At 43.6% G+C, this 21,694-nt stretch overlaps 1 protein-coding gene across 3 annotated transcripts in view; it reads right to left on the reverse strand.

The window, feature by feature from the left end:
- erbb4b (erb-b2 receptor tyrosine kinase 4b) overlaps positions 1-21,694 on the reverse strand; it is a 226,514-nt gene that overhangs the window by 46,198 nt on the left and 158,622 nt on the right. For all 3 annotated transcript variants that reach the window (XM_076263756.1, XM_076263757.1, XM_076263755.1), the window contains exons 8-14: positions 21,077-21,190; positions 20,615-20,741; positions 18,963-19,036; positions 13,584-13,674; positions 11,606-11,805; positions 6,481-6,613; positions 3,382-3,475 (exon numbers count right to left, since the gene is read on the reverse strand). In XM_076263756.1, coding sequence (XP_076119871.1) covers positions 3,382-3,475; positions 6,481-6,613; positions 11,606-11,805; positions 13,584-13,674; positions 18,963-19,036; positions 20,615-20,741; positions 21,077-21,190 — 833 coding nt within the window. The remainder of the gene's footprint in view (positions 1-3,381; positions 3,476-6,480; positions 6,614-11,605; positions 11,806-13,583; positions 13,675-18,962; positions 19,037-20,614; positions 20,742-21,076; positions 21,191-21,694) is intronic.

Genomic DNA, 21,694 nt, shown 5'->3' on the forward strand with positions numbered 1-21,694 from the left:
AATGCCACTGTCAAAGGACTTTGGGTTGTACATTTGATGATAGCAGAGTTGATTATGTAAGTGTCTCTCTAGGGCCTATATATGCATTAATATGGACACTGTGTCTGGTCTTAACATGGTGAATACCTGTCAGTTTCAAGACTTGGGGGTTGCAATAAAACCGTAATGGGATTTCAACGCACAGAAAAGGAGTTTATTGCCCCATCCTCTGATGTCCCAGGGGCAATTGTCAAAGAAGAGGAGTAAACACATGAATGGACCGTTTCATCATCTTCCTGTATGTTTATATTATCTATGCCATTTTTACAAACAGCAATTCACAGAAAAAAATTAAATATATTTATAGCGAACCTCACCAAACGAAATCCAGTTTCCTCCTAATACTAGACTGTACAAATGCGGCTGTCATATGTGGGCTGATGTAAAATTGGACAGCTGAGTCCAAGGTCTGGCACAGCCAGTTGTAACACTCGCTCAGTAAGGGCCATGTGAGGAGCAGCTCACACAACAGAGAGAGGGCATTCTGAATGCAAACGGGACTTCACAAAGGCTCTGGACTGAGGAAAATGTATTGATATTGCCATTCCACTGCAAGGCCATAGACTTCAACTACTACAATTACTTTGCAGGGCTGGAACCATTTTTTCTACACATAGAATGATTTTTATTTGGAATAGTGCAAGGTCTTTGGTTGGGTTTATGAGACATTTATTGTCTCTCCTTTTTAATAATCCTTAGGGCTCGGGGAAGGACAACAAATGGAACAGAGCATGCACTCAGATTCTCCATCTCTCCTTCCTTTTTGTTTTGTGTTCTTTCTTTCTCACTCTCTCTCCCTCCCTCTCTCCTTCTTTCACTCTCTGTCAATCTCAGGGTTGAGCAAAACACAGAAAACAAAAAACTCTCCAGTCAGAATGACTGGCGTTAAGATGCTTAACAAACCCTTGCATGTCTGGCAACAGGGATGAGTCGCTAAACTGCTACCTGTGCCATTTCCTGTCCACATTGGTGGCACGGCCCGTTAATCAATTAGCGCTCTCAGCGAAGGTCCATCTGGACTGAAGGGGGGGGGGGGGGGGGCATATCCGGACAGCATATGGGCGGGGCTGGACACAAGACCAGAGGATGCCGTTGCCATTCTCCGAGTGCGGCGTACCTCAACTCGCCACCATGCGGGCGCCCCTCTCAGGCTTCCTCCCACCAGAGAGAGTAATCAATCTGGGCCTAATTGATCCTCCCCTCCAAACACCTGGTGCAGAGAGAGCCTGGGCCCCGTTCACGGCTCTAACCCGCCATATTTCAGCCCCCCCCTCCTCCTTCATTCCAACACTCATTTCATCATCTGTCTGGCTTGGCAAGCAGCAGTTTAAGAGGGCTTAATTGCTTTACAAGACTATTTGTAATTGGAAACTGATATGTGCGTTGTCTTAACAGCGTTTTGAACAAATCACGAGATGGAGCAGCTCAGTTCCCGTCACTCGAGTGCCTGCAAAGGTTTTTTTCCGGTGCTTCTCAGAACTCCAAGTTTGGGCAGCTGTAACAATATGCCTGTCTGTATGCTCTGGCTGTAGCTGAGGTTAAGTTGACACATCAAACATTTCCAGTGTGGGGACCTGCCTCGACCCATCAGGCAGCGGTTAGCGGAGCAATGAGCTAACAAGAGTCTGGCTCACCTATGCGCCTCTGCACTCAACACTGGCCTGCAGCTCAGCTGGGCTCAGCTCCTGGACGCCGCGAGCCAAGCCAAGAACATCACCCGTCTCTCCAACTAATCAAGCCCAACACAAACGAACACATTCCCTGGCCCTCGGCCATGCCTCCTGGGCTGTTTACATTGCCTGGTCCTAGGGGCTGAGTTTATGCAGCCCTGCGCCGGATCCAGCGATAATTACTGCAGAATAATATCTGTCTGTCTACACTTTCAGGCGAGTCTGAGTATCCAAAGTTTATGTTGTACACCGATGCAAAAATGCAAATACATTAACTGCACATGAGAGTGGAGACTGAAAGAATGTGTTTAATGACAGAGGTTCATACATAGTTCATGTATGCCATCTCTCTGGATGTGTGGTAACATGATACATGAAGCCAAATGTACAGGTGAGGATGGAGTGAGAGATATTGGCCAGTCTTTCCCTTTAGGTCTGACTGAGAACTTGAAACATTACACTTGAACTGTTAAAATGAGATAGAGAAAACCCCCATACTGTACTCACACATGCCATTCACACACAGGGCTGTGCATCAGGCCACACGTGCACATACACACAATAGAGTTGCATTGAATACAAACATGTGCACGTACACAAGGCCATGCTAAAACACACACAACACCCCTGCATTAGAATCAGCCCTGTGGACCAGCCCTCTGAGTCAGCGCTACGGACATTGGCAAACAGCAGCTCTCCGACAGTCTGTGTCCGCGGGTCGTTCAATCGGCGATCTCTTTGTAAACTGGCCACAGAATTAGCCGACCTAATCTACTCTTCCTGTACATTAACATGAAGCAAAATCAATTGTGCAACAAAAGGTCCACGCTACCAGAGGATACAATTAATCTTGGTGTCTGGCCAATCGAAGATCTTGTCCACATCGAGGTGCATGCTCTGCCAAGAGGCTCACACAAAAACACTGTTGTTGTGCATTTTCTGTGTGCACCAATAGAACACTGGAAAACAGGCTCTGATGAGGCAACATAAATTAAAAATGGATAAACACACTAATGTTACATCATCACATTACCACAAATAAATAGCACATACTGTAAGTGACAGTGAAGGAGATATAGATGGATAAGCAGTATTGCTGGCCTGGGCCTAGCGCAGGGGATCCCAACCTTTTTTGTCAGGTGACCCTGTTTTGATGTCACAAAATGCTGACGACCCACAATAATTCAATCACAAGATGTTGTGAGAGAGAGCGCATCTCATCTCTGCTGTAACATCCAGTTGAGAGTGGTATTTTCCCCAAATGTCCTATAGCAAACTAATTTGTTTGTTTGACTAACTCGCCTGGTTGTTTGGCTACTTTGTTTGCAACTTTGATAAAGCAGCGTTATTACCCATGATAATCTCATGTGGTATGTCTAAGTTTATTTTTACATAGCTAGATTGTAATGAAGGATCTGATTAGTTACTTAACTTAGATGTTATGGGGCTATTCATTTTTTTATTTAATGTATATATGTATTTTTATGTACAGTAATGTACTGGTCAATTCAATTGACTCAATTGTAAGATACCCAGTATCTCAGCCGACTCCATTTGAATGTCAGGCGACCCTAAGATTGGGAAATGATGGCCTAGCGGCTCTGCAGTGAGTCAGTGTTAACAAAGACAGAACGCATGGTCCCAGGTCCAGCCAGGGAATGTGTGCACTCACCGGTCCAGTGCAGGTCAGAGACTCATCCTCGGACATCTCACACTGAGGGTCACACTCCAAACACACCGAGCCATTAGCAAACTCACGTACATCCCTGTTAGAGAGAGATGGACACAGTGAGGAAAGAGAAAGTGAGGCATATAGATGGTTTTCTGAAGGCTTACATTTTACATCTGAATCTATGTGCTGTGTACGTTTGTAAAAAAGGGTGCATGCAGCAGACTGGTGGATACAATGGATTGCTTTCATAGTACATAAAGACATTTGTACAACAAATCAATACCACTCCAAGACAACCTACAGTGTAGAAGGCAAGGCAGTGCTAAATGTGAGCTCAGAAAAAGCTTGTTTGTGTGTCTGTATGGATTACTGAGGCCAGAGGACGTATGTATTTCTTTCTCATCATTGACATATCATAGAATGCCTTGTGCAGCAGATGTGGCCAGATGATTCATTTTGTTGGTTTTGTGTGTATGCCTCCCAAGCTGTTAGAGGCTCAGATGTGAGCCAAAGCTTAGAATTCCCAATCAGCATTAGGTCTGACTCTTAAAAAGATAATGAAACTTTAAAAGTACATATAGAGATACCAAGATACAAAGTATCTCTATGGACCCATCTATCCACACACACACACACACACACACACACACACACACACACACACACACACACACACACACACACACACACATTGGTTCAACAGCCATAGCTGTGTATAAATTCCGTGACTGAGCTGTAGCAGGCCCACTGGGGACCAGACGGAAACATTCCCTCCTTCTGCGTTCCCCCTCCAGCGGCCGCAGGGCCCTAAAGAAGTCCTCCACGGGCCCCTGACAGCACACGGCAGACACAATTAAGATGGACCAGGAGTGAAACCGGCTGCCCTTCACAGGTGATCAGCCTGCCTATTTATCAGCCAAATCCGTGGGGCAGACACACACAACAACTCCGCTTGAAGAAATCCACGGCCACGGAGATCCCAGCTAAGCCATCCAGCAGAGGAGATTATCAAACCGGGCACATTCGTTTGTAGCGGTGCGTGGCGTTAGATACTGATGCTGGTCCGACCCATGAGGATCCCACTGCCAGGTTTAGGGGAGGAATCTATAAGAGCTCTGCAGAGGAGATTAGGCCTGGGCCATATGAAGAGAGCCGGCACCCCCCCACCCCCCAATAAAAGCGGGAGCTGACTCAAATGGAGAGAAAAATTAAATTAGAATTAATTATGCTTTATCTGGACGGCACAATGCATGCTGGGTGGCCCGGGGGGATGCCTTTGTGGGGCTATGTTATCGTTTAAAGGGTTTATTCAATCCGGGCATGTAGGCTTAGACTTCAGACAGCCTGTAGGGGATTGCTGCCTAACATCTCAGCTGGGCTTTGTTTTAGCTGCACTTCAACTGGGCTCACAAGAGGAAAAATACTGAAATAAATCAAATTCAAAATATTCAAAACATTATACCTTACAGTATCACTAAGACTAGTCCCTTGAGTAGATGACTCCCTATTCAATTCTTATGACCACACCTGACTCATTGTAAATGCCTTACCAGAGAGCTCAAACTGATCCCATGTCCCTAAGGGATCTCCTCCTGTGACCTTTCAGTTTCCTTTCTAAAGGGCTTTCAACTCCAGCTCTGTGTTCTTCAGCCCCTTCCATATACAGTGTGTATGAATGAGTGCACTGTGTAGTCAGCAGGTTAGCATGCCTTTCAGTCACAGTGAGGGTAACACTACATAGCTCCCAGTGAACACACACACACACACACACACACACACACACACACACACACACACACACACACACACACTCTGACCACACTCTGGCTTAAAGTCACTGGGGGGTGAGGGGGGTGGGTGACTGGGCAGAACGCCCGTGGTGCCATGCTCTGATACGGACAGTGATGCGGGGAGACTGGCCAGCGCCATACCTCTCCAGGCCCACCTCCCGCTTCTCCACTAGGAAGGGCTGGCCCAGCCGCTTGGGCGTGGAGCCTGAGACTCTGCAAGGGAACACAGCCACACACGGGGGACTTTGGGGACATCAGGATGAACACAGCAACAGCTAGAGGGGAATCCTGGGATAATCTGTGGTAATCTTGATTACTGTTATTAGTCTTAAATATTTATGAATAGAGAGAAGTCTTTCTTCTCTCCAGGTGATCCTGATGTTTAATAATATTAAAAGAACAGTCTCTTAGTAATCCAGTGAATAACTTCCGTTAGAAGTTTTGCACTCGATTTGATATGAGAGAACTGTATGACTGTGTCGAAGGACTCATTACTGTAGGTTGTCTATAACAACAATCTGAAAGCTAAAATACATCTGAAACATTCATTACAAATTCCTCAAAGCTCCACACCGGCTTCATCAATATCACCTGAAAATAAACAAGGACAAACAACACAACAGCATAGATAATGGACTTGTACACAGACACACACACACACACACACACACACACACACACACACACACACAAAAAACACAAACACACGTACACGCACACGCACACACACACGCACACACACACCTCTTTCTATGCTCACATTTAGCACTGCCTTGCCTTCTACACTGTAGTTGTACTTCAAAGCTGTGTTTCTGTGCACACTGCTTGTGAGAGCATCACCACACCTGGCTTCTAGAGGCCAGTGCTAAATGAAATGTGAATGAAGGGTGGAGGTCGCCTCTGAATCTGAATCAACCTTACACATTAAATTCCTCAATGCATACCCCCTGATGTCTCCCCATGAACTTTATTATTTGATGAAGTGAGGTACATTTCAGACCTGTATAGCTCACACTGAAGCTAACCCAGAAAACATATGACTTTGAACTTTTCTGTCCGTCTTTTTTTCTGGCTCTTGGAAGCCAAAGTTTGTGTTTGTCCTGCTCGGCTCTGATTTTATATACAACTGTATGAAACACACAACCCTCCAGATAGAACACACATTCAAAAAGGTTCATGTACGTCACATGTTCTGTATTTTTAAGGCATACAATGCAAACCTACACACAAAAAACACAAAACATATTTTTCCAAAATCTAGTTGTTGTTGTTATGTAGTGTATAAATATGGCAGTGGAGATGAGCTCACCCGCCGTAGAGGTTGCAGGACTCCACACAGGTGTGTCCTCTGCTGAAGTAGCGGCAGGACAGACACTGGTTGGGCCCCGGGCCCCAGCACCCAGCATCTGAGCACAGCGGGTCACACATCATCCGCCTATTGGCTGCGAAGGAAACACACAGGAGTTGGGCAACTTTCAGATCAGTCTAATAATGTACTTATGTCTATGTAATAACATGTGTTATGTCTATGTAATAACAAGTGCAACATTACCAGCCCTGTTTTTTGTTACACTTACAATAACATGTTGAGCTATCTGCTTGTCATCACATTAGACTAGTATAATTAGTTGTGGTGTAAATTGCATGTATTTTTCTACACATACAGCATACGCAACATCAAAATGACCAGTGTTGGGCAAGTTACTTCAAAATCGTAATGTACTATTCATTACTTATTACTGTCATTTCAAAGTAATTTGTTACATTATATTATTACTGTCTCTGAATTGTAAGGCATTACACTACTATTGCATTACTTTTAAGTTACTTTCACCAAAATATCTAGAAATATGGATTTGCCATTCTAAATGCAGTTTATTACGCTCAATGCAGCTTGCTCTTCCAATGGAGGGAGATGTGGTATAGCATAATGACTGAGCTAGGCATAAGGCAACAGTAGAATTCAATAGGCGCAGTGCTCATAATGCAATGCAAGGAACAATCATAGTCAGAATGTTAAAAACTGACAAAAGGTCAAAGTCTGGTAAATTGTGATAGAAATACTGTAACTTTAAGGCCTAGGCCTACTCATTAAAATCAATAGAGAGCCTACTATATTGTAAATCAAAGCTTAAAGGAACCGTATGTAAGATTGTGGCCAAAACGGGTACTACAATCACTTTCAAATTACTGTAGAGCGGTGTATCCCCTTCCCCTCCCCTCTGACTGGCAGAGATGACGAAACACTACTGACTTTGTGATTAGTAGATAGGTGGAGGGTGGCGCATTAGGCCAAAACACAACATGACAACATCAACATCAGTTGAGGGCTGCAACTTCACTTTTTAAATGACAATATCCTGGCCAGACTACTGTTGTCCGTAATATAAGTATTTTGAAATGAACATGATTTTGTAATGTCTAGTGACATATCAGGGCAATTGTATGATTAATTGAAATACAATTTTTACATACGGTTCCTTTAATGTCAAGATGGTGGCCTGCTGGCCATTTCGGTGCCCTAAGTGAGTGGCTTTGAGTGAGTGACATTTAAATGATAACTCAAACACCTAAAGTAAAATAAAAGGCCTATTATTTACAGACCATTACTGTGTATTTTTAAACATTAATTTCTGAAGAAATGCTGTTTTACTTATAAATGGTGCACTGTCACTGATCTTTGTCACTGAGCATTGATCTTTACGTTGTCATAATGCCCTTTTGCCAGCTCTTGTTTACAAGCCTTATTTGTTTGAGTTACATTGATAGCACAATATTAACAATAATATGCACAATGTTAAGTTGTTTTAAGCAACCTTCATTGCTTTGGAAATGGAAGTAGCCTATGCAATGACATGTTGCTTCACATTTCGTTTTGCGAATACAAGTAAATTATGAGCCTGGTATCCACCTAGCTATCTGAATGGAATGCGTTTCAGTCGACTCAGCATATCATGTGCTTCATGTAGCCTAAATGCTTGGAAAACGAATGATTGAAGACCCACCAGTTCTAGTACTACGTGGTGATTGAGAACCCAAAAGGTATCAAACTTGCATGTAACATCGTGTTAGTGCATTTTGACATTGTAAACGTTATTGATGAAGAGTGAAACGCAGTTTGCAGTAAAGCTACTATTCATTGGTTACATTTGGGTGCCCCCTCTGTCCTTTGGTGCCCAACGCAAAGTGCGTGATGCGTGTGGTGGGAGCGGTGGCACTGCCAAGCTACACAATCTTTTTCTGCATTTCTATCCCTTTATTCTCTTCAATTTAAGTTCACAGCACAAAGCTGACATGCACAACAGCATAGTTTGTGTTTTATCAAGAATCAAAAAGATTAGCGTGGAACTACTTTAGATGTTTCATTAATTTACTTGTGCTATTTCGCGAGCTGAGAGATCTTTCGGTTTCGTACACAAAGTGCACTAACTATTATGTTCTTCATAGCCTTGTCTCTGACAAGCTGAAAATAATGAGCGTAGGCTTATGTCCATCCCCGCAAATAGAGTCCGCCTGCGAGTCTGCTGCAGCCACAGTCATATTCAACCGGTATCAGGAGATATCGTTCTACTATTTTGCGCGGATTTTTTCTCCTCTGTTGTTCTTGCGTGGTGTTTGCGAATATGTATCAAAACAAAACAACCGCTTAATTTTGGGTTAAACTGCATTGTAACGCGCGTTACTGAAGTTTGTACCGAGTAAATATTACCCACATTTTTTTTTGTAATGCCTTACATTACCGCGTTACCGCAAACAGCAATATATTATAGTAATTACATTACTTTTGTAACGCATTACTCCCAACACTGAAAATGACTGGCAAATGTGTCACAACATGGCAATCAAAAGCACATACAACAAAATAACTGATACACATCTATTAATAGGCTTTACGTCAAAGCGAAAGGCTGCCCATGGTTGGACATAAAAATGTGAGTTATTGCATGTAATCCATCTGTGCTGGAGCTGGGTCCCTTTCACCTTGAGATATCCTTGTGCAAGTGATTCAGAGCCTTTTGTCAGCTGCTGATTGAGTACAATGTATACCATCTGGAATCGGCATTACCAGTCCAGCCATGCGCAGCGCATGCTTTTAGAGAGGCCTGGCCATATTAACTCCCCTATTTGAATCCAAACTGCTGATGCCAGTTCAGGGGAGGACAGAGTGGTGCACACACACACACACACACACACACACACACACACACACACACACACACACACTGTGATGGAGCTCAGAGACGCACCAGCTGTGAGCAGGAGCTTTCAACAAAAAAAGAAAGAAAAAAAAACCTCAAGAAAAATAGTGCTGACGCCACAGTGACAGGGCAGAGACACCGATCTCTGGGTTTACACCTGCAAACACAAACGTCTCCCACTCAATGGAAATCCCTGTGCCTGGGCATCAGACAGAGCTGTCCAACGGCTATATTACTTATTCAGCTTACACACAATATTTGAGTTGAGCTGGGGCTATTATATTGCAGGACATGGATGGGAAAAACTGATGCGCTAGCACAAAGCCTCATCAGCTCTGCATGCACGGTGTGATATGGGATTGACCAACTTCAGCCAAATAACATTTTCAGTAAAACTATTATACACTAATGCTTTCAATGGTCCATATAAAATGGCATATATATTGAAAATCACAGTTGGCTCAGTGGGCTCTCTGGCTCTTTTACAGAAAATATTATAAAAATCATCTGCAAAATTGGAGGAGTGCTGTGGGTCAGTTGGGGCGGATTTTTTCTTCAGTGTGGCGGGTTTCCCCCTGCCCAAGCCGCTGTTGGCAGGGTAACAGAGGGTAACAGGCTGTTTGCTACGGCCCGCGTTCTTAAGGAAGTAACCTCTGGATATGATCAGGCACCTCGCTGGGAGGGGCTTAAGAGTTACACTTCACTGGTGAGGCTTTGACCAGATATGAGTGAGAGGCCAACGGCACAGATTTTGGAGTCACTAGAAAGCTTCCAATGAAAAGGAAATCCTACAGTGGCTTAAAACACCCCCTGTGATAAAGGGAGCTGGCCATGAAAGCTGTGCCTTTCTTTGGAGACAAAAGCAGCCCTGTTCCGGTTCCAGGGCTGACTTTGTGTTTAGCGCCGTAGGTAACAGGAGGGGTGGGGGGGTGGGGGGGGGGGTGGGAGCGGGAATCTGTTTTTTAGCCCTGCAGTATCACAGAAGGATCAAAAAGACGCCAACATCAAAGTTGTGACCTCACTGAAAACACACAGTTTGGAGTGTGTCTGTCTCCCGGGAGACAGGAAGCAGCCTCGGGGAATTGACGAGTCCTCTACACAAGCAGATGTTGCCAAGAGACATAAACAATTGTTGCATTACAATGTTAAAAGATAAGAGAGGGAGAGAATGAGAGAGCGAGAGAGATAGATAGAGATAGAGAGAGAGAGAGAGAGAGAGAGAGAGAGAGAGAGAGAGAGAGAGAGAGAGAGCGAGAGCGAGAGAGAACGATCTGGGAAAGAGATGGGGGCAATAAGGAATTCAGTTCCCAAGATTCTAAATGATTATTTCCCTGTGAAGGGAGATGGAGAGAGAAGACAATTTCCCTACGGTGACATGAGTTTCCACTGGAAAATAATCCCAGAAATGTCAAAAAAGACCTCAGGCAGACCCTCTAATTTACATGGTTCACTAGTTGATCTGATTGCTTACATTTTGCAATTAAGTGAGTAATTGGATTGATGGTGTTTACATCAATGCTGCATTTGGTGTGCTTAGCAAACTTTCATTACATCGATATCTGGCTGCATGAAGAGCCTGATGTGAAAGAGATTGTAAAAAGATTGTAAGATTAGCAAATAGGCACTTATAGAGAAGGAAGGGTAGAGGATTGTGGTGTTGTGTGTGGTGCAGAAGGAAGTGATGATCTTCCCACCAGGGTAAACCAGAGTAAACCTCATTACTTTTTTTTCTTTCTTTCTTTCTTTCTTTCTGTCTCTCTCTCTCTCTCTCTCTGTTTCTGTCTTCTCCCCCTCTCCCTCACCTTCTGGCCTCTTCTGCTGTGGAGGAGCCCTGCTCTGCCCAGTCCCCCGCCAGGCCCAGTCAGGTGCAGTGACCCCGGGCTGAGGGACTCGGCCAGGCAAGGAGATCTGAGTCACGCTCGCTCGCTCTCCTCCGCCCGTCCTGGAGTGTTCAAAGTGGGCCCACCCCGGGCACTTAGCCCTCAGGACCACTAAAGCACAGAGTCCAGCCCTGCACATGTACTCAGGGAATGAAGTGACACTGACCAGCACAAGCAATCAGAAGTTGAGTAGTCCAGTAACCAACCTGCACACGGCTGAAAATGCTCTGCTCTCGCCTGTGCACTGTGGTACTGAACTGATTCCGCATTCATACTGTCTGAAAAACATACACAGTAATCTTTCTGTTTCTGGCTAGTTGCCATATCACAGGGGGGTGGGGGGGACTGTACTCACTGCATTCTCTGGGGTCGCGGTTGTTGCGCACGAGGACCTTCTGTGTGTTGGTGCGGAAAAGGCTGGTCCAGTTGACCGTGTTGTAGTAGCAAAGCTGGCTGTTGTTGGTCACGTAGACGTTGCCGGCACTGATCTCGCGTAGCGACTGGAGCCGGAGGGAGGAGATCCACTGCTGCTTCAGCACCAGCAGAGAGATGCCACTGCAACACACAGAGAAGAGATGGAGAGAGAGAGAGAGAGAGAGAGAGAGAGAGAGAGAGAGAGAGAGAGATGGAGGATAAGTGAGCTACAGTTGCAAGGAAAACCATATAATACAGATGGAGAGGTGAAAGAGACTGAGGATCATTCAAATGGATGAGGGGAGCGTACTGTAGATGAAAGGAGAGAGAGCGAGGGAGGGAGGGAGGGAGGGAGAGGCAGGTAAAGGGTAGTGGAATGAAGAGAAAAATTATAGAGTGGAAATTTGAGATGGAGAGGATGACAGAGTGCAAACAATGGAATGCCTGAACAAAGGAGGAGGATTATCTGCCTGTGCGATGGTTGCTACTGCTATTGCTGTTGCTGTAGCTATTGCTGTTGCATCTTTAAGAAGCATAATTCCCATGAGCTTCCTCTCAGACATGTTGAGATGCTGTGATGGCTTAATGCTGAGCGGTGATGGTTGGGGTATTCATCAGACGAGGCCTGAAGGGTAACACATCTGATTTGGGCTCTCGTGAAGGTTGGACTGTTTTATTCCACTCCTTTCTAACTCTCTCTTTCTCTTTTCCTCTCTGTCTCTCTCATCCCTGTTCTTTGGTCCCTGGAACTGGATAGCACACCGTCTATCCTAAATACTGTACTGTACGTGTGCAAACGGCAGTAGGGAGACCATGCAGTAGGTAGACCATGCAAAAAAAAAAAAAAAGAAAATGGGAAACTCTGATGCCCCCACCCACGCTCCACCGCCCCAACTCCACCCCCAGTGCCCAGTGTGCAGGCAGACTATAATTGCAGTTTCATGATTCAGTGTGGTGCAGGAGACCTGGCTCCGTGTGTAAACAGCAGTAGGTCACCTATACCAATTCAACCCACTCACAGTAAAGTGGACATGCTGACTGGGGGAGACCAGTGTACTGTTCCTGCTTAAACAGACAGTGACCCTGAAGTGAAAGGGTTCTCCTCGGAAATGAACTTTCTTTATTTATTTTGAGTTTATTTTGTTATTCTCAGTCTGGTTCTGGTAGCTCACCTAATTATGTTGATACAGTAAAAAGAACAAACAGTATTTAGGAGATAAAAATATGTTTTGTTAATTACTTTATTTTTCTAAAATGGGATTTTTTTTATGCCAAAAAATAAGCACAAAGCCCTGCAGGTTCAGTGTGATTGATAAAATGATAAAATGATAAAATGGCTATTATAGTTATTAAAGTAATGTTCTCTTTCATAAGTGAAATGAAGTAGAAAAGTCAATTAGTACAAGCAAAAGCCTAAACATCTCTCTCTTCTGCAATAAACCAATAACCAGATCAATGTAGCTAATTAAAGTGGAAATAGGCAGCCTCTCTGGAAAGAGAACAAAGCCATCGCTGTCAGAATTTCCAACTCTGGGAACTGAGAATAGAGATAGTCAAGAGCTGTACCAACTTTCAAGCACTATGGGCAGTGTCTGGCATATGAAACATAAGCTCTCAATCTCAACTGGTGTTTTTGCACTGGTCAGCCTTTGTCTTCAGAAAACATAATGTTGCCAAGTGATACTTTTTTATAGTCACCCACACATGACCCAACGTTTACCCTTTTGTTTTGTTTGTTTAATTGCCATTCCTGTACACTGGCTGATGTCATGACAACTGCATGTGATTTCAACTGTAATTTCCAAGTTCAGTGAACACCAGCTACAAGGCCATAATCTACAGTAAGTGTTGTTCTGCACAGAGTTCCTTGGTCTGAGGTGAGACAGTGTGCTAGGTCATGGATGCCTGAGAAACATTACCTGTAAAGGGATCTGCCACCGATGGTTGCCAAGTTGGAGAACACACTGAGATCGGTCATGTTCTCTGGCCAAGACTGGATGTTCAGGAACCCTGTGGGCAGAAGATCCAACCGGATCATTAGCAAATCAGCTTCCTCAAACATAACAAGTTGGATATTCATTCCTAGACTTTTCTACACTTTTTAGTTTGATGTCAGTATATGGTCCTAGATGTACACCTGAAAGCACACCTCCCAATCACAAAAAAATAAGGCTGAGAACATGAATAGTTTTATGAATGTGCCTTCTGAGAGACAGATATTGACTGCTTTTCTTATCGCTGAGCTGAATTCTATTTAGCATATTCTGCATCCAATGCTGTTTATTTAATTCAGAGTGATAAATGAATATCTGAATACATGGCCAGGCCTCGTTGAGGGACTTTAATGATAAATTTCTAAATTAAATATTTACAGAAGGTTGGGAGCAACTCTGTGTGTGCGAGTTTGCAAGGGACAAATTGAGAAATAGAGAGAGAAATAGTGTGAAGTGGAAAGGTAGACTGAGAGGAGAGAAGGAGAGAGGGAGGGAGGGAGAGAGAAAGACAGAGAGAAAGAAAGACTGTGAGAGAAGGAGAACGAGAGAGACAAAATGGGGTGGAAGTGGGACAAGGAGAACATAAATTACCCAAATTACTTTAACATTGAAAACCCCAGACGGTGCATATTTTCAAGGATAAATTCAGTTGTACAACTGATATTTGATTGCCTTTAAACAAATTCATTACTTTGGGGAGGACATGGTAGGACATGAAGTGGGCTTGTGCTAATGGAAAGAGAGAGGCTAATATGATTGTGAATCTCCTCAGCATCCACAATGACTTCTCATGCCATGCTAGTCTGCCAATCTAAACAGTGAACAGGTCAAAGTATGTGTACTGTGCACTACTTAATGAAAGGAATGCACCTGATTGAACAGCCACACAACCCAGTACAAACATTAAAACAGAGAGTTTTGACAGTGCAATCTAAGAGTAGATTTGATCTAAGAGTTTATTTGATACAAATAAACAATACAAAATATAATGTTAAGAACAAACCAAATTAATATTGAATAGCTGTGATATTACAGTCCCTTTACACAAAGCCCATTACCATGTCTTTACACTATGATATAACTATATATCATAAATATAATTGGTTAGTGCTCTGGTAACAGCAGGGAATTTAACTAACTATGGCGGTAGTCTCTGGAGTTCAAATAAGAAAACAAAAGGCTGTGTTTTCCCTCTGTCTGCCCCATGCTGTATCGTTTGGAAGACAGAGACGGATTTGTTTGCTTCCTGTCTCGCTGAAGTGCCGTTTATATGGCACCCACTGACGATAATTGCCTTAATGACAACACTGCAGCAATGGGACATTTCCTTGCATGGATGGGAGCTAGATGTTGGAAGATGGCAAGCTGACATTGTTGCTCTCTGTTCAGTCACATAGAAACAATTATCTCTATCTAGCTAACTATACTATTAGCTAACTAGTCTCTGCTGAACACTTGTTTGCTGCGGACATACAACTGCCTATATAGCATAGTGGGCTTGAGCACACTTACAATATTGGAATTAAAGGGCATTACTCTGAGCCATTATATGATTCTATTGTGTCATTCTAACATTATTTAGTCTTTTTGGATAGATAGATTCAGTTGGGTGTAAACATTCAAAATCACAAAATCATACGGTTAGACACTGACACGAATAAACACACACACACACACACACACACACACACACACACACACACACACACACACACACACACACACAGAAACCAAAAGCAGACAAGAGCATATTTGGGCACGGCAGAGAGACCAGAGCAGAGGCCCAGTAGGGTTGAAGGGAGGTCTACATGAAATGGGAGCCCCGTCTAGAGGAGAGCGTCTCTGGGTTCACTGAGTGCCATTACATGTGCATCCAAGTGAAAGACAAATCACTGAGTGAGGCACTTCACTTGGGCTCTGGGGCAAAAGGTTGAGTGCTAAAACGATACCAATTGTACTCAAAACCATGTGTCCAAGGCTCCCGTTACAGCGGCTCACTGTCAACATGTACAGAAATACTGCCTGCGGGCAAATTAAATAGCATTTGCACTGTCATGAGCAAGTGTGTGTGTGTGTGTGCGTGTGTGTGTGTGTGTGTGTGTGTGTGTGTGTGTGTGTGTGTGTGTGTGTGTGTGTGTGTGTGTCTGTGTGTGTGTGTGTGCCCCATCAGCCCTCCCTCCGGTCTCCCTTTGTCCCTCAGAGCTGGGTCACAGAGTGCTGGTGACACCTCGACAGGGGGGTGTCAACTTCCTGTCAAGATACAGAGCCTCTACGGTCCGTCACGTGACACGGCATGACATGACGTACATGTAATGTGACGGGTGGTATGCATGCTTGGCTGTGAATCCTCCACCCCCACCAACACCACCACAATCATATCACTCACACACACACACACACTCACACACACCTCTGCTCTAGACCTGATCTGGATCCTCTCTGCCTCTTTGGAGTTAAAAGCATGACTGAAGGTGGGAGCACAAAGGCTGACTCCCAGCAGGATGCACTATGCTATGGGCGGAGGGACCCTGATCATATATTCATTAAAGGCAGGCCTGTCAGTCTTGTCAGTGTGGTCCCTGGTGGTATGTAGAGAACACATAGGCTTTCCATATTTCTTTATTGCCTTGCCAAGTTCCATGTTCTCTTGAGTTTTCATGGTTGATAAGATTCCAACACGAGTACACAGAGATCAGTCTGAGTATTCTGAATCTTATACACTGTGAATCCCTGTTGTAAAGGAAGACAGGTTTTATTTACTATGTGTGCATGAGATATACACTGACATGATGCAATTTTGATGCAATTATGAATGGAGGTGTGTTAAAAAGTAGTTTGTCGAGGGTCTTAGGGTTTGGCACAAATGGCAGAAGTCAGGCAGAAATGGCGTGAATGATGATATTTATTTTCCCATCACCAAAAGTATGAGTCATCCAGTGCAAAATTATAAGAAAAAAGTAATGCAACGAAAATAAAAAGAAAATAGAAACAAAAATACTTGATAAACGTAACAAGAAGGCTATGGCTATATTCAGCCAGAAATAATAGCACTAGATTTCACAACACTAGGCTTTTAGTCTTAGTAAGGTTTTACACAATACCTTGAGCTATAAGCAACTGCAAGCAGTTCTTTTCCTTGAGAGACCCCCTCCCAAATGACACTCAACCAACTTTATGCATTGGCAAAACCCACACCATTAGTCTATACACAGGCATGGGTGTTTACTCATAATATCATAAATTCACATCAAACACAGTTAAAAGGGTACCGGTACACAATAAGAACACATAAGGCCTACTTAATAATATCAATGCATGGACACATGCCATTACATACAAAGTACAGAGTCGATTAACAATAATTGATTTAGCAAGGACGCAAGTGCGTCGTTTGCGAACGCACCCTTCCATATAATCATCCCGTATTGGGAGCGCGCTTCCTAGAAGCCCCAGAAAATCACTGGCCATAGCGACGGAGAAGTTGTACTTTTGCAACCTCCAATACACAATACTCCAAAACACTGTACAACACTCACATATCTTCTCAGTATAGAAAATTTGTAAAGGCTTTGCAGTTTCTAAATCAATGCTTATTTTACCGTAACAAAACTGAGTTTTGCCATGAATGAATGAAATAGAAGTGAATTAAATGAGCGTGAATGCGTGGGAAAATGTTCAATCCATCGGCTAAACACACACAAACTCAACCTAACGCAACATAGTCCATGGCAATGAATATGAATAGTTTGAACTAGGGCTGTCAATCGATTAAAAAAATTAATCTAATTAATTACATACTCTGTGATTAATTAATCTAAATTAATCGCATATATAATTTTTGCTGTGAAAGTATTTTAAATATTTAAATTCAAATGAATCATTGAATAATCAGCATTAGTGACATTAAAGTTCAAAAACTCTTTTATTATTATTTTCACTGTTCAAATAATTGGCATAATAATCTATGATATTACCTAATATGCTAATATGTCAACACTTATTTCTTTGCATTGATGTGCGACTATAGAGTTGATGAACTCCGGTGATATGCAAATTCCTTGCTGCAGACATTGCAGAGGACTTTATTTTCAACACTTTATTTTTTATCAACACCATCAGGCCATTTTTTTAAAGTAAATGTTCCAATCAATGATCCAGGCAGCACGTTTTTTTCTCTCCTTCATTTTACAGTCTAATTTTTACTGACTAGAATGGCTCGGGGTCAAAGGTCATACGGAATCTGCACTCATTTTTTTAATCAGTTATTTTTTCTCAAATTAATTAATCGAAATTAATCAGTTATTTTGACAGCCCTAGTTTGAACACAAGTTCGTTGTTTAAAAGTACCACAAGTTTAAGTTTGGTGCGGCCATTATATGGTCGCGTGAGGACGCGCAGATAGCCGCGGCGTCACAAGGTGATACAAATGATTTACAAGCGATGCTGATGGTGGAAGGTGATACCCAAAACAATTTTTACCCAAAATCATTTTTAAATTTGACACTGCTTGTCAAACTAAATCTCTATTTTAGTTCAGTGTAGCGAACTAAAGCCACACGGCAAGCCATCCCACTACTGACACAGTCACCCCACTACTGACACAGTCACCCCACTATACTGACGCAGTCACCCCACTACTGAGACAGTTACCCCACTACTGACACAGTCACCCCACTACTGACGTAGTCACCCCACTACTGACACAGTTACCCCACTACTGACACAGTCAACCCACTACTGATGCAGTCACCCTACTATACTGACACAGTCACCCTACTACTGACACAGTCACCCCACTATACTGACACAGTCACCCCACTACTGACACAGTCACCCACTATACTGACACAGTCACCCCACTACTGACGCAGTCACCCTACTACTGACAGTCACCCCACTATACTGACACAGTCACCCAACTATACTGACACAGTCACCCCACTATACTGACACAGTCACCCCACTACTGACACAGTCACCCCACTTACTGTATCACTCCGTCACATTCAGCATTTCTGAATCCCAAACACTTAAATTAAGATGCCCATCATGGTATCCAGTCTCCATTTGAACACATGCAGTTTGGCATACAGATTTACTTTGTTAAACGCACATGCCCATGGAAATGTGAGGCAATAGAGAATTCACACACAACTGAGAGAGTATATATTCCACACCTGGAATGCTTTTCACAAACAACTGAGAGAGTATATATTCCACACACCTGGAATGCTTTTCACACACAACTGTGAGAGTATATATTGCACACCTGGAATGCTTTTTCTAAAACCTTTCCCATCTTACCTGTGATCTCCCTGACAGTTCGGAATACGCTGAGCTTCTCTGGATCCAGAGGCTTGATGTTATGATAAGAGTCCCTGTAGAGAGGGAAAGAGAGAGGGGTTATGACAGCAATATGAAGATACACAGACACACTGGGCTAAGCGAAGCTACTGGGAGGTTTTTTAATGGCATATTGAGATAGAGAGAAAGAGAGAGCATTACTGGTGTTAAGATTTTATTTGGCGTCTCACCTGAGGAACCACATCTTTTAATCACACAGTCACTGCAAGCATTGCTTCAAAGTGTAATTTGAATAAATTTCGCTCTAAATAAGATTGGAAGTGAGAATGAAATGAGCATGAATGCGTGGGAAAATGTTTGGTGTGATTCAACGTCATGTATGCATCCATCGGCTAAACACACACAAACTCAACCTAACGCAACATAGTCCATGGCAATGAATATGAATAGTTTGAACACAAGTTCGTTGTTTAAAAGTACCACAAGTTTAAGTTTGGTGCGGCCATTATATGGTCGCGTGAGGACGCGCAGATAGCCGCGGCGTCAGTCACTGCAAGCATTGATTCAAAGTGTAATTTGAATGAATTTCGCTCTATATTAGATTGGAAGTCTTCCCTTTTCAATTAAAAAACTCATATGCTCAGGGTTGTGCACAATCTTGACTTGTCTCTATGGAAAAAATCCACTCTGTCTGCAGCTAACTGAACAGTACAGTATGAAAGTCCCCTGACTTTCTGACCTGCATCAGTGTGTGTGTGATGCTTCTATATGTCTTTCTATATTGGATAACTATGACTGATAGCTGTGTGTACTGGTATATATGTGTGTGTTTGTTTTGTGTGTGTGTGTGTGTGTGTGTGTGTGTGTGTGTGTGTGTGTGCGTGTGTGTGTGTGTGCATTTGAGGCATCTGCCTGCACATAAATCAGCTTTAGTAGGGAACAGAGGCCCCGGGACCTTGGGACTTTACTGGGGGGCAGGAGGGTGAGCCCGGGGGCCTGAAGGCCAGCCAGACCAGTGGCCCGGTGGTGCCGGGGTCAAGCAACGGTGGCCTGTGGTGGAATGAGTTCTGATAACCTCACATTCTGCACACCAACATGGACACAGAGAAACAGACAGAGACGGAGAGCGAGAGCGAGCGAGGGATCAGAGAGGGATCGGAGAGAGGGGGATAAGGAGCGAGTATCACAGTCCAAATTAGCCAGCTTCCCCCCCTGGGGAGACCTCTGAGGCTGCGCTGGTGGGACAGGGACCCCAGGCTAGAGGCTCCGTGGGGTAAAGTGCCGCTTCAGCACTGTGCACGGAGGCTCTTTCAAGTGCAGATGCTTTATTTCATGTATTTATGAGGAGATAGCCCATGTGTCTTTGAGTTGCTGTGAGATATTCTGCTCTAGGGAATGGTGTCAGAGATTCACTCTCATTTCTACAGGCACTGCATTTCTTTCATATACAAAAAAACAACAGAATTGTAAAATATATGATGAATACCATTGTTTACAGTAAAGCTAGCAGCAAACTTTAAGAACTGTATGTAAACATTGTTATTCTTTGTGGTACAATATCTTACAAACAGTTTGCCCATGATTAATGTAGGTCTGAATGACCTCTGTGACAGCATTATTTGGGCGACCAGTGCAGTGGTGCTTTGACTTACCCCTTGATACCAGTGATGAGGAACACCAGGTTGCCGTTAATCTTAGTGCAATTGATAAAGCGGTCAATGTTGCTAGAGTCCACAGTCTGAGCAGTCTGCAGGCTGGCTGTGCCAATGCCATCACATGCTGAAACAAGCAAACACACACACACACACACACACACACACACACACACACACACACACACACACACACATTGTGGATGACCCCTGTGCACTGAGCTAGAGAAGTATAGACAACTCCAAGTCTCTGAGGCATCTCTGGGAGAGGTCCCTCTACAACACTGAAGAACAAATACAAGAGGGAACCAGCATACTGAGTATGTATTTCTATATCATGAAAGGGAAAGTGGATAAAAGGAAGAGAGAGAGCTAGAGAGAAAGATAGAGAGAGAGAGAGAGAGAGAGAGAGAGAGAGAGAGAGAGAGAGAGAGAGAGAGAGAGAGAGAGAGAGAGAGATACCTTTGGGGCAGATGCTGGTACAAGGAATACACTTTTTGACCCGATTCTCCTCCACTTCTGTCTTACTGCTTGGACAGGCTCGGACACATGAGCTGTGGTCCACCACGAAGTTATCTGGAACAGAACACATTAATGTGCATAGTTTGTTCTGACATGAAAACATAAATGTGCAGTTCAACCATTCTAGTATTCACGACACATCTATTCCACCTCGAGTTCCACATAGAATGTACAATCCAACTTCAATAATAACAGAGCAACATCCTTGAGAATGCACTGTATGCCCACGAATGCCTGCCACTCCCAGGATTTGTAAAACAGGATTGTACTACAGGTTTGTCTGTGCGTTCATCTCACCAAGGCAACATACAACTCATTAATCTAAACAACACTCCAGCAGTGCTTCTGAATAACGCCTGAGAACCTGTGAAGGCGATTTCTCCGCTGTCCTTGGAAATTGCAGGCAATGCAGGAAACTGAAACCGGAGACGTGAGACACGAGAATTCTGTTTATTAGGAATCAGTGCGATACCCCAGCTTTGGATGGTAAATACAATGTAAAGACTGTAATAGATTGTGTGGGAATGGAGGATTGATGTCAGGTTGAGGTTTAGTCGT

Source organism: Alosa pseudoharengus, unplaced genomic scaffold, assembly GCF_046254945.1.
Source record: "Alosa pseudoharengus isolate Yale_2024_CS ecotype anadromous, Long Island Sound unplaced genomic scaffold, YU_APseudo_1.1 YU_APseudo_1.1_scf_3, whole genome shotgun sequence".
Taxonomy (NCBI): domain Eukaryota; kingdom Metazoa; phylum Chordata; class Actinopteri; order Clupeiformes; family Clupeidae; genus Alosa; species Alosa pseudoharengus.